At 30.2% G+C, this 14530-nt stretch overlaps 2 protein-coding genes across 2 annotated transcripts in view; one reads left to right on the top strand and one right to left on the bottom strand.

Moving 5' to 3' along the window:
• LOC126865702 (uncharacterized) overlaps positions 1–7211 on the top strand; it is a 60207-nt gene extending 52996 nt beyond the window's left edge. The window contains exons 3-6 of the mRNA XM_050618524.1: positions 101–236; positions 2847–2980; positions 4872–5106; positions 6658–7211. Of these exons, the coding sequence (XP_050474481.1) occupies positions 101–236; positions 2847–2980; positions 4872–5106; positions 6658–6731 (579 nt within the window). The 3' untranslated portion in view covers positions 6732–7211. The remainder of the gene's footprint in view (positions 1–100; positions 237–2846; positions 2981–4871; positions 5107–6657) is intronic.
• Positions 7212–7446: 235 nt separating this feature from the next.
• LOC126865708 (prefoldin subunit 5) lies at positions 7447–8340 on the bottom strand. Its single transcript, XM_050618537.1, has 2 exons — positions 8013–8340; positions 7447–7879 (listed from the first exon to the last, which is right to left on the bottom strand). The coding sequence occupies exons 1-2, from the start codon at positions 8215–8217 to the stop codon at positions 7611–7613; spliced, it is 474 nt and encodes a 157-aa protein (XP_050474494.1). The 5' UTR covers positions 8218–8340; the 3' UTR covers positions 7447–7610.
• Between the last annotated feature and the right edge of the window lie 6190 nt (positions 8341–14530).

Below are 14530 nucleotides of genomic sequence, written 5' to 3'. Positions count from 1 at the left end.
TTATTTAACTATATTTTTGTGTTCGTTCTTTAACTTCAATTGCAGCTAATTGATATCCTGTTTCAGGTGTGATTAATAGATTTTTACTGGTACTTTGCAGCTAAATAAAAGTGATGATCATCGCGTAGTTTTAAGGGACCTGCAGCCAAACTACACTGGAAAATATCTCTGCGAGGTTTCTGGCGATTCTCCATCATTCACTACTTTGGTAGACCTTGCTTACATGCATGTGGCTAGTAAGTACCGCAATTTTATTTTTGATTCATACGAAGAACGGCCGACACATAGAAACTAATATTATAACAAATAGTTATTGCATCTACTTGCGTTAGATGCTAATTAAATTTGACATATACGTCTACAGTTTAGAAGAATTAAATAGCTCAGATTTTTGCTGATTTAAAACGCAATTTGTCTAAGTACGAAACGCAAGTTGTTTAAATATGATGTTTTGCTCGTAACATATGCAAGTTAATTTGAAATTAGCATACATCGCTTCTTTTGGCTGAAAGAGAAGAAGTGCATGCAGACTACAATATGCAATATTTCTATTCTTCGTTAGTATGCAAACTCGTAATCATTAAGTCATTTCGTAAGCAAAGATCTATTCACACTAGAACCACGAAAAGACATTAACAACCTCCGATATCTACATATATAGCTGCATGATATAAGCAAATACAGTCAAAGGGGATAATTTGTTCATTGAAATATTAAGAAATTGCATAACACTGTAACATTAGCGCTGACTTAATATTCCTAAAAAAACCTGCAAGATGAAATTCTCCTTAGGATATGAATTATATATATAAATCATTGTTTCCTACGGGTTAGATCATTAAACGTTTTGTACTCGTCTATTAGTTTTTATCTTCATGGCTATTTTATCTTAGAATTAACTAAATAAATTAGTCTATTATTATTATTATTATTTCGATCGCACATACAATTAACAAAATTAATCTATGAAGTAGACCCCTTTCCTTGTTTATCAATTTTTGTTTTATAACACATTTTACAAATATAAAATTTTCCATCCACGCAGAATTAAACTAACCGTAGGATTATTGAAATAAACGACAACGTCAAACTCAACAAAACAAAACACACGAACAAGAGAAGAGAGACCACAGTGGGTCTCATTAAATTCACCGAACAGGCTTCTTTCATTTCATCATTTATCTTTCACGGTTCTCTTAACCGAGTTACTGTTAATTAACAGCTCACTCCTGATAAACATAACCCTACTTCCATTCAATATCGTCTCACCTAGTTCCTCCGGATTGACCTTTTAATATGCACTATTAACTTTCAATGAATACATTGAATGAATACTCGAATATCAGTAATAAGTCGGCAACCGTTTCGTGACCCATTATTTTTTCATCGATTCACACTGTGCGTCTTCAATTCGCATCATGGCACTTTTCATTATGGCCGTTGACTACGCTCTACGCGATGAACAGAGTGATCATAGCGATAGCGACAAATTAATACATGATTCGAAAGGGTAGAGCAACGAAACATAGAAAAAGGAATGAAAAAACAAAATGAAGTGGAGACAAGCAGGTAAAGGATAGAATATCGGGGTCTCGTTCCCACCGTCTCGTATTCTCGTTGAACGTCGACTTAACGACGCCACAATCACGGTAGCGATTCTTCTTTGAAGAGACGAGGTGATTGCCTCTCCTTTCCGATCACGGATCGCTCGTAAAAGCTCGATACTGAATCGAGCCTTCGAATCTTGCCTTGTATCCCTCAGACAGTCTCTTAGTTTTCTTCCTTTTCTCCATTCTCACGAGACGGGATGATCGTCCCGCATTCACAACATTACCAAACAAGTTCAAAATGGTAATCTTCAGCGATCGTGTCCTTGAGAGTGATACAGGGAGGATCGCGGGACACAGAGGATTAGCTACCAGGCGGAAGTCATTCAAGCTCAGAAGTGAGACAATTCTTTGACAGCTACCGCTACAAGGAAATTGACTGCCTTCTGTGGACAGCATAATGATCCCTCGAGATGTACATGACGTGTTATGTATACGGAATATCTTACCGCAGGATACCACAAGGTGAAAAAGTAGCGTCCACCTCATCCAACAATGGCGCGTCGCCAGTACCTGTATATGCTCTTGAAATATATGAATGACAATAAATCAAATTGAACGACGTGGCATCGGATGATGGTCGGATAATATATAATTAATAATGGATATCGTCAAGTTAGTAAGACAATTAAAAGAGTTGTGATAATTCGAAATACGACATTTTAATGAAAATTTCGATCGATGATTCAATGTTTTAAGAGAATTACATGAAACAACAATTAATTCAGTTTCTTTTATTTTCAAATAAATTCGTTGCAACGAACAAAATATAATTCTTTGCAATTCACGAAGGTTTGATCTTTTGTTGCATATATCTTCTATGCTCGTACTGGAGCTATAAGTATAATGTCATTAATAAAACTGAACTTCTCTTCTCCTTCGTAACCTACTCTTTATAATATATTAGTCCTTCCACCTTAAAGTAAAGAAATATTATAAATTATTCTAATACAAAATCTTCCATCTTTATACAAAAAACCTCTTTAAGTGAAATAATTATACATTATGTAGTACATAAATTATACATTATTATACAGTTGTACACGTTAATATTTAAATGACTTTATATACCAAAATATAATAATTAATAAATACAATAATAATATTGATATAAAACGTATAAAGAAATCCAGTAATCGACTAATGTTAAAATAAAATTAAAAATCAACCAATGTGAAATTAATTATCACCTGGTAAGTCGAAATCTTGTTCCGTATTAAGAAGTTCAATGGATTTCAGACCTCCCGAATGGCGAACCTCAAGTAAGAGTCGAGAAGGTGCGGTATGCAGTAGGAGATACTGTGCGTGCAAACTGCACTGTTCCTTCGGGAAACCCTCCGGCAAATGTTACGTGGACTGTCAATGGGGTACCGGTAGGTTGATAGATGTAAAAACTTCCAAGAGATGTTTGGCGCTTCCGATAAGTTGTCGTTGTAACTCGAATCAATATGTTACTGCTCTTGTCTGCTATATTTCATTCTTTTCAATGAATTTTATTGACCTGCTTTCAATCAAACCTAGTGTTCAATAAAAAAAAGCTTCGCTTTGAAACAACAAACAGATTTATAATTCAATCCCTATTCAATATCCAATAATATTAAATAATATTAAATGTTACTTTTAAAAATTCATATTATTAAAAATTAATAAACCCAAGTGTATTAATAAAATAATAAATTAATAAATCTAAGGAAATTAAAGTAAACGACTGTTTGTTAAGGGGAAAAATATTGAAATGTAAAATTATTGCAAATGATCTCTAAAGTAATTTTTACATTATCCTAATAATAGAAGCTCCAAAATTAAAGGAATTGCGTGCTGATTATTCCTATATGGGGTATAATTTCCATAAATAATGTGCTACAATATACACTTATATTCCAATATTTTCTTTTAAAATGTTCTCGGAACGCTACAAATGCAAATGAACGTCGAAAAAGAATAATAAATCATTTTTAAGCAACTTCTTGAATTTTGTACACGCTTTACGTATTCCTCCTGCGTATAGGCACACGGGTATCGATGTAGGCATGTTGCACATGTCTTTAATTTAATATACCGGCCTGCAATCATATGATCCTGTACAGGTATTTGCTGTTCTCATAAATTCGCCATACGTCAATGATTATTGAGAAACAAAAAAGAAGCTTGAACTTTTAATTGGAATTTAATATTTCACTTTTGACTGTAATGTCGCTGTTAATATTTTATGTTTTATTAGTATACATATATAAATAGATAATTGAACAATCTGAAAGTCACTAAAATAGAAGAAGCAAATTCTTAATTTTACAGATAATGAAAAAATTTCATTTTATAAATATAGATTTTAATATCTCCAAAATATTTCAATAAATATAAATTGTCAAGTTTGGTAAATTATTTTTTCTTTTTTTTTTCAATTTATGTATGTAACGAAGATCGATTAAATCTGATATAACCACTTGTAATATTAAGGTAAAAAGCGAAACATTAAAACAACAGTAAGAAACGTGTTGAGAAAATGATCGATTCGCGAATGCAACGACACGATACCGTTATAAGCGTAGTACAAAGTTGTTCAGGAAATTATACTTGGTTCGGCTATCCTCAACTACAAGCAACTTCATTTAACCCTAGGTCTCATTTCGGTGCAAACTAGCAATCTGAAACGGTTTATGGATTTCCTAACAATCTGATAAACATTATAATTGTAGTTGAATACACCACAAATTATTTATGGTTCCCTAGAGAGAAGTATTACAGTGTTATTGAGAAGCAGGAAGTACTTACTGTATGTAGTATTGTCCTTATCCTGTTCATTCTCCTTTCCTTTCGTCCTTTTTATGGCAATAACACGTATATTTTATTCATGAACGGACGTTTAACGGACTATTAATTTATTACCATCATAAAATATCTAATGACATTTTAAACTAAAAATATTATCGTCCTTTGTTCGTGTAAACGAAAAATAGTAATTGAAACATGATCTCTAATTAAATATCTTATATCTAACCAAATAGCGTTGAAACTTAAAATCTAAAACAAAATTAAAAATATCTCATATAATGCTATCTTTTTATAACTTTCATTATCCAGTGACGTTAAAAAATTATACTCCTAGTAACACAAAAGACAACGTGCGAAAAGTATTCGTGCCTACCTAATTGTTTTCATCTTTACTAGTTCCAGAATGATTAGCAAATAAAATAATTGCTAAATCTCATTAGTCATGTATTATCACCTAATTTCATGTTTTGTAAACAAAATTTTTTATTTCAGGTGAATTCCAGTTTCATAATGAACGTAACGGACAAGCTCAGTGACAATCAGCAAATAATGTGTATCGCAGGATTGGATTTCGAGATTATACCAGATAGCTTTAACAACGGAAGATTACATATTGTTTGCAACGCTAATGTCTTTCATTTGTATAAAAAACAAGCTGGTGTTTTTTTGATCGAGGAACGGCCACGTTTGGCATCTGTACTAGGAACTCGGGAATCTTCTTACATCGGTATATCTTACAGATCTATTTATAATTGTTCGCCGATGGTACTTATTTTTTCCATTTGTTTTGCAATTAATACTGTTTAAAATCCCTATGATATCAGGCTCATCTTTATGAAAGGATTTTCCTAAGTATCAATTACGTAATCAAAAGTATCATAATGCATTCTGGATTTATTACAAAGCTTTGTGACCTTACGTGGTTTTAGATTAACGGCAACGAATCTTTTTATGAATTAATTATTTTATCAATTACAAAATATAAAGGAGAGATTTTTCTCAAGTGATTTATATTTAATAATTCCTTTTATATTCGTTTAATGTATTTTTCAACGTACCCAAAATAAATATGCATTTTTGAGAAATATAAATATTCATCATTTATTAATGTTTTACGTTAGAGAAAGAAAATAACGGCTACATAATTTCCCGTTTTAATTATTATATGAACTATGTTCTTCTCAAAATTAATATGTTTGTTATTTCTGGATGTGTATTCATAACGACTAATTCTAACGATAGAAACCTAGATAAAAGAATAAATATATATTTAGATGAATTCCTTTTTCAATATCCTATTCAAGTAATTCATTGTCAGATCCCCGATTAATGATGGAGTTAACATCTTCAAAGGTCGCCTTCAGCAAAGATTTCTTTCTTCTAAAGATTTATGGTAAATCTTCACATAAACAAATCCAAATTATATGGAAGTCTATTGTATATCAATTACTGTACTAATAAAATTCTACATAGTATCTTGTATATAAACGGAGAACAAATAATGGAGCATTAGTATATACCGTAAAAAAGTAACTTGATAACATATTGATCAGGTCAAAGTAATAATCAACTGAATATGCTAATCTCAACTCAATCGTGTAATATGCTAATCAAACTATAATCATGCTAATAATAACTGAAATTATGCATCAATCACAGCGTAACGTCAAAGTTTCATTGAAATTAGCATGAAATGTAAAATTATGATAATATCAGAAGAGTTCTTCTCAACTGTTTAAATTAATCTTATTGATGCTACCATAAATGGTAGTAAAAGTATTACGATACCAAAATATATACTACAAGAAATTAACTAGAAAAGTATGTCTTATGTGTAGTACCTATCTATTACTATAAATCTTAAATCTCGAATATCAGGATCTTAAATAGCACTGAATCAATTAATCGTATTATTCGAGAGATATAACTTTTTCTTTTTCTTTTCTTTAACTTTTTTAATAATAGCTTTATAATATCGCAAGTATATTTTACCTATTTCATTTGCATTACTTTATTTCTTTTATCTATGTTTAAAATTTTTCATCTATATGATACAATAGAAATGAAAGTACAACGGCACAAACGTAAATGTAGTATTTTGATATATCGTTTAATTTAAAGACTATTAATTGCAAAACAACAATTTCTTCGTATCATTGAAGATTGACTATTCAACAACTAGAACTATCTATGAATATTAGTGTCTAGTTATATCTTCTTGCATGTTCTATATATATATTTTTTCATAGATTCGTATGTATTGTTTTATTTGTTTCAGGAGGTGCAGCAACACAATTTAAAGAATGGTTCTTGAATGCCGCAGTTACGCTGTTGCTGTGCAGTTTTAGATAACAACGATGAACCCGTTAATCACCCTATACGTATATGACTGTATCGAAATGAGAGGGCAAATTGTTTGTAAAATTTTGAAATTAAGTGCGACGAGGGAAGAGCGACAAAAATTTTTCGTTAACATAAATATCGACCGTATGTTATTCGTGTAAATAGGATAAAAATTTAGCTAATTATCTACATGTAATTGCGACCTGCGCTGTCTCGTTGCAACGAGACGAATTTATAACCTGAATAACATGTCATAATATTATGTATTAGATCGACGATGTGTCGCGCCAAAGTGTTCGAGAACTTGTTTCAGTACTATTATATCGTGTTTTCTATCCTCTGACAATGATTTTGATACCTCTTCCGTAAAACATTCCGTAAAACATAACTGCCACACTGTATCATCACAAGTTTCTAGGTAAAAGCTGTTATTATTTGTGAATGAAGTTTTACTTAAGTGAAAAACAAATAAATAATTCACCTTCGTTACTTTCGTCTTTTTTTTACTTAAATTCCTCACCTACTCGTCTTGATCAAATGATCTTGCAATGCAATAGTTTATACTTTCAAATATAGAATTGTTACTTTTATTGCAATAGTGGTAAAATTTGTTTACTATTTATTAGAAAGAAGTATATAAGCATAAAATAAAAAGTAGTGCCAACAAATTAATAAATAACACACATTTACAGAATGTGAATATCACAAAATGATAGCTAAAATATCTTATCACTATAAAATTTAATGTTCCTTTAAAATGTCAAGTAATTATTATCATAGCTTAACAAAAGTACAGAACAATGTAATTTAATCACATTACCAATAAAAGTACAGAACAGATTAGGTAAAAACGCATAATTTAAAAAAGTTGATGTTTTATAAGCGTTTTCAATCTTCCTTCGGCATTTGATTTTGAAGTTTCATTTCTATTACATCCACTGTCGCGTCTCTAATTTTACTTTTCTCAAGACCCAGTTGCTGAATTTTTTCCATTTGCTCGGTAACATAAGCTACTCTCCTATCGAAGTAGTCCTTTGCATCTGGTACCTTCTTCTGAGCATAATAACCAGTTCCAATATCAATTAGAACATTATTAGTATCTACCAGTTTTCCAACCACATACATGGATCCAGTTAGTGGTACAAGAATTTCATTACCTAAAATAAATTCAATGATATTATTAAAATGAAGCAAGTTAAGCATTCTCACATTTTCTAACCTTAAAGTACTAAATATCAAAAAGATTCTTTACACTAGAATTTACGGGATAGAATACTAATGTAACTATACCCTCCATGGACGGAGAAATCTTCTCGAGGCATGATCCTGATTCTTGAAATTTACTTTGAGCAATTTTTAACGTTTGCAACGAATCTTGGAAAACACCGAGTTCTTGGTCCAATTGTTGCTTCAATACTGTGAGTTGTTGAAGATTTAAAGTAGTTAAATCTATTTTTTGCAGATGCGGCGCTTCTGTCATCGAGATTTCTGACATTTTAAACTATTTATTATAAAAACTATGTGCAAACAAACGATTAACACACGCGCTCCAGCCCTATAACCAAAAACGGTCAAACACCGGAGCCAAATAGCACAGCCCAACTCATATATTACATACATGTAGTTGCTGCAAGCGTTTGTTAGATGGCGAAATCATCTGCACGTTCTAGCGACATCTGGATATGATAATATGGCTAAAATTATTATAATTACAGACTTGTTTGTGACACCTGTACCTCGCGTGTTCAGTTTCCATGCGATTCTCTACTTTACCGGTTGGGTGTTTGGTTTTCATACCATTCTATACTTTATCAATTGGACGTAAAATAACATTACTACATTAGCAGTAGTTAATATTGAAACAAAAATTTAAGTAAAATAGGAATTGTCTTAGACAGACAAAATAAATGTTTAAATTTTACTCTTTTATATATGTTTTTAAAGTGACATTCCCGTAAATTGATTAAAAAATGAAATGCAAGTCCAACTAATTTGTTATTTATATACACAAATCATTTTCATATATATACAATAACATGCATAATAAAAGTATACAAAATGCAATCATACGTATAAAATAGTAACTATACAACACAGACTGTTGCAATATGATTAGTGCATTTTATGAGTTGGATATAATTCATTCTATCATTTTATCTTAATATTCATTTCATCCATTTCAAAATAATTTTTGTCTCAAAAAAAATGTTATATATTTTTTCCCCCTTTCATTATGTTTTAAAATTCATAATAAATAGAGAGCATCTTTCTTCGATGGCGAAAATCTGCCATTTCTATTTTGTATGTAATTCATGTTCTCCTCGTCACCTAGTTTCCGAAGTAGAGACCCGTAATACGAAAAAAAATGGCCAGACTTTTTATTACAATGAAAGCATCAGATTACTTTTCTTTAGCACTTTGGATCTTTAATTTCCGCACTGAAACCTACTTTAAGTGGAATATCGATATCTTCGCCGAAAAAAAGTCTAAAAGTCGTGGATATATCATGAGTATGTGAGTGAAATAGCAAACGAACTGCAGAAGAAAGGGCTATGACTTAACGTATCTTCTCTGTGGTTTGATATTAATATTATTCCAATTTGATATAATGAATTTGCAAATCTATTCCAATTGAATGCTAATAATGAATTTACTATTCATTTATTTAATAGAGAAAATTGAAGACATATTTACTGGTATATGTACTTTATATTCAAAACGAAATTATGTAATGAAAATAAGGGATCTCATTAAAGGTTTAACATATTTTTATTATCGTAGCTATTTACATGCCGATTTAATGATAAATACGTGTCTTTTTTAGTTTGTATTATTTAGTGAATTCTCCTTATCATACATAACATACGAAAATTATATCTATTTAATAAAATTACCATTCTACTAAGATATTAAATAAACAAGGAGAAACGTGTTATTGAAATAACATTGTCTTCGTTGTTCATAAATGAAAAATTCATGGATATTGTATTTATTATTGCTTAAATAAATTACCTTTTATTACTCGAATGTAGTCATCATTTAAAACGAATCTTCATTTTTTTTAAACATTAGAGCTGCTAAAATATTATGAATGATTAACGGTGCTGAAGGTTATTAATGCTATGCACAATAGATTTTTACAATCATATCACATTATTCACTTTATTGTAGCTGCTTCTGCATATGTTATATATATATATATATCTTTTATTTAGTTTTAATAACTAGGTACATTATCATCCATCATAATTGATATTGTACATCGGTACAGCTGCGTGCACAATGCATTATAAATAATTAAAAAGAAATAATTGCTATCTAATTATAACTATGTCACTGTACTCATGTAACTACGTTATTTATATGGTTGTGATTGAGCTGCCAATGTCGAGTTTTTCTCCACTATATCAGTAATCAGTTGTGTATCTTAAGAAGTATTAAACCACGTATGTACAGGGTGCATCTGAAGATAAATCGAAGCTGTGGAATAATTCTTTTCGTAATAAGATTATAAAATGATATAAGACATTTTATGTCTTCTTTCATATTTCATTGTAAGATTTTTCGTACATCCAGGAATTTTCTTTCAAAGATTGTCCTGAAAGAGAATTATTCTTTCTTTCAAAACTAAAGTTATCCTTTTATCTAAAGCACAAGCTATTACACGTCCCTCTTCCAAATTTATTCCATAACTTTCTTTATTTTTCATTTAATATATCATGTATCATAATTTTTATTGCACCGTGTACATAAACGCCATAAATGCCACTCTGGCAAAGTTTCTTCTTTAAAATAAGTAGAATGTAACTTTTGTTAAGAATCCAGCATATAAACATGCGTCATATACATTACAGCGTTTGAAAGCGCAGCTGTGCGATGTTAACAATTTTACTGCGCTAGTACAGATTTGATATAGATGCGTCCGTTTTCGTTTTGCGTCCTATTTCATTATACAACATATATTCACACACTTTATTACACTGTTGACTGTCGCTAATAAGAACAGTTTCTCTACGGCGATTACACAACTCTTTTTTCCTCTATAGAACTACTTTCAGACACGTGACATTTAAGCACTTCTATTCATATTTAATGACGATTGTAATAACAATTATTTTGTTTATTGGACTTGCTTTCCGTGTATTAATAAAACAGCGAGGTTTTGGAAAAGTCTGTTTTTTAACGCTTTCAAGATACATTCACATTTGACAGATATTTTTTGCAATACTTTTCAAAATGAATTGTATAGTATATTAAATTGTACGTTATACGAGTTTGTCAACTTAATTTATACAAGAAACGATAAATATCATATTTTGTTAGAACATAATATAATTTTTTATAGAGGAACATTTAACGTTAAATATTAAAATTATTATAAATTTTTGCTTAGAAGCAATAGATTAAGATCAAAGATGTCAAATGCAAATATATCTTAACTTATACGGTTGACATTACAGTGATTGACGAAGTACAAGAAGTTTTTAATATTTTCAATTTTAATCTTATTGTACGTATTGTACATATAGCTTGCGATATTGTATTTGTGATAAAATTAGATTATTTGCTCTATATTTTTCCTTAATTAACCCTTAAAAGCTAATTGTTCTAAGCTTTTAATGCAATTATATATTTTGTAGATATGCTTTTTCTTTACTTAAAAAATTGTTATCATATTCACAATCAAAGAGAGAACAATTTTAACGAAGATAATCAAAATTTAATATATTTTGGATGTTATTGTTAGCTCTTAAGGGTTGTTGAAGTTCAGATTGTCGAGCGAGTGCACGCATAGTATTGTCTAGAATTTAATTACAACGAAATGTTTTTTCATTGATCCCATGATAGACAAGGATGTCCATGAAAGCACATTATATTTCCTTCTGTCTTGTAGCAGATCAGTTTTCTATTTTTACTAAAAATCGAAGAGAAATGAATTTAATTTTCAAGAGCGAATTTAAATATCTTTCTGTCCTAAAAAATGAGTATCATAAATAAAGTAATTTTTTAACGAAGTAATAGTAAGAAGCATTTACGTGTTTGTTATCAATCAATTTTGGATTAAAAGAATGTAATATTTCATCAATTTCTTTTTATCATATATATATATATTGATATAAAGTGCTTATCAAGCAATACCTCATTAACTTTTTTTGTACGTTTTTGATAAATTTATGGTTTCTATAAATAATTCTAAAACAAAAATGTATAAGATCTATGTACACTAAAAATCTCATTTATAAGAGTTGAGTATAACTGTTTGTACTAGTTTTAACAGAATAAGTAATAAATTATCTTAGGTAATTTATTATAAATAGGTAATTTTCACAATATATGTCAGTCAATGGTTGCAAGTCAATAAACTATCAGTCACGGAAACAACAACTTAAATTACTTAAATTTACTTAAAAATACTATTGAAGAGCTAAGGGATCAATTGATTAATTCGTAACTTCAATAGTGAATGATAGAAGCAACAAGATTTCCTCAATTTATTAAAAGAAAGTAATTATATATATATATGTATATCGTGTCAAAAAATTCTATATAACATACAAATTTTAACGTTACAGAAACTTCTTCGGCGCAAAATCAATCGTATATAAAACCTAATGACGCAAAGCAACAAATATCTTATAAAATATCAGTACATATATTTCATAGCGAATCAAAAACCGATCCGCAGCATGACTCTCATATTTGTGTTTGCGTATATTGTTTTGAGGTAGGAAGAGTGAAATTCATCAGGAGACACCACGAACCATTTCTAATGGTTAGAAACACGACGAGCACTTATACCCAGAAACGAACGTTTTAATTGATTTTCGATCTCTGTTAATTGAGACGAAACGTGGAGACTTTTTTTCCTTTCCACGGCTTGTACCTAACGTCTTATAGCTCATTATCGTCTCCTCCTTTTTTTTTTCTCGTTCTTAATGACTCTGCTTCATTGGTAGGCGTTAATGAAGAATACTACGGCGATGAAAGCTTCGGCACACAGAAAGAAATTGCAGAGCGCAAGATATTTACTTTCTCCACGACGATCGTCTACTTATCATCTAGGCTTCTCATGCTTATTTTCTTCTTATTCGTTCAAACATTAACTTTAATCTTCTCTAATGCTATTACGCTTACTCTCTATGTATCTTTATGTTCTATTGATTATGCTACCTTTATGCATTCACGCTACGCTTATGTAGCTCGCAAGCAATCATTATTTGTTTACCTCTTTTATTTTGCGTGTAACTTGACACAGAAATTGTTAGAATATTGAGAAGAACATCATTGCTGGAACGCCAGCTGTATGGAAGCGAGTATGTTAATTATTCTGCATGTACACAAACATCGAACTTTCTGGTAATAGTCATTCTGTGCAAAAGTCTTAAATGATTTACATGTTCTCGTTCCTCTTTTACATACTGACAATTTGAACATAGAAATATGAAATTTGAGTGACACCTGTCTTCGTTCTAGTTTAGAATCATTAATTATTTGAGTCAAGTATCTCCTGTCATTGTGCTTCGTTAGTTGACAATGTCCTAGTGAAACGTTTTTAATATACTCAATGGAAATTCTATGTTATTCTGCCTGAATGGCTTGCTCATTCCAAACGATTACGACAAAAAGTAATAAAACAGAAAGCTGTGTGCTTTCATTGCACGTTCAATCAGTCAAGTTGTTCCAAGTTAAACGACTGCAGCTTGATAATTCTGATGTTCCAAGAAGTTAATAATAAAATGTTTGAGCCCTGTACATTATGAGAATAATTATTGAAAAGATGTAAAATTTCGATCTTACATCTCATATGTTCAAGAACATATTAGCATAATATGAATGAGATTATGAACACATTAATCAATTTAGCAGGCCGACAAAGAAATGCAATGAACCATTTGTTCTAAAATTATTCTCGATCAGCTCTGTCGAGTGTCCTTAATTACAAAATAATGTATCTAGATTACAATAACATAAAATATATTTGTTTATGTAAACGTATGAATACATTTTGTTTAATAAATTTATGAATATACATTTTATTTTCACCATGAACATCTAACACTTTTGCACGGTATTACACGTTCTCATTTTAGAAGATCGATTTTCGATCTATTGTGTTATTCGTGTTATACACTAACCATGTATTTTGAGTTTCTGAAAAAATTGACATTTTAACAAGCATATCCTATTCACTCTCATCTTCTTTTGCCATCTAGAAACTTCTATTTAGATATTTTTAATATAATATACTGATGTACTTCAAAGAAAGGAAGATGATATAACACGTTTTCTGGCTTATTGTTAATATCATATATATTGTACGTACATGTGTACTGTGTATAGTATTCGACTGGACATTTTAGTAACTTACTCCATGCCTTCTCTTCTTTTTCCCAAACATAGTTTCCTCCAGACGTGTATTTTGTTATATAACAGAATTCCAAAGAGATTAGGATGAAAAATAACAGATTCATCAGGTATCACAGCCCTAACTAGATGAAATAAATAATTGCAGATATGAAAAAGAAATAGAACGACCGTTGCTATTGGCAGTGAATTTCGAGAAATGTAAAAGATATTAATGTAGTTAAGAACAAATTAGTATTATAAAATGCAATAAATATGAGTTAAAAAGATACAGAACTAAATATGTAATAGGAAATTTTGATAATTGCATGTTCTTCCTATTTTTCTTATTATTTATCAGAATGTGATATATGTAGTTAGAAAATCGCGTGTTTTCATTTCGCGTTTACACGAAATCGAGTTCGTACCATTTCTAACAAAGGTTACAATAATTACATTAGCCG

The sequence above is a fragment of the Bombus huntii genome, chromosome 5 (genome assembly GCF_024542735.1).
Source record: "Bombus huntii isolate Logan2020A chromosome 5, iyBomHunt1.1, whole genome shotgun sequence".
In the NCBI taxonomy this organism is placed as follows: Eukaryota; Metazoa; Arthropoda; class Insecta; order Hymenoptera; family Apidae; genus Bombus; species Bombus huntii.
This window is presented reverse-complemented; position numbering and strand designations above follow the sequence as displayed.

Bases quoted from the DNA above. Each gene is read 5' to 3' on its own strand.
- LOC126865708 (XM_050618537.1), bottom strand. From the start codon at position 8,217: ATGTCAGAAATCTCGATGACAGAAGCGCCGCATCTGCAAAAAATAGAT. The intron at 7,880-8,012 runs GTATAGTTACAT...AATTTATTTTAG, and splicing joins GATTTCTCCGTCCATGGAGG to GTAATGAAATTCTTGTACCA.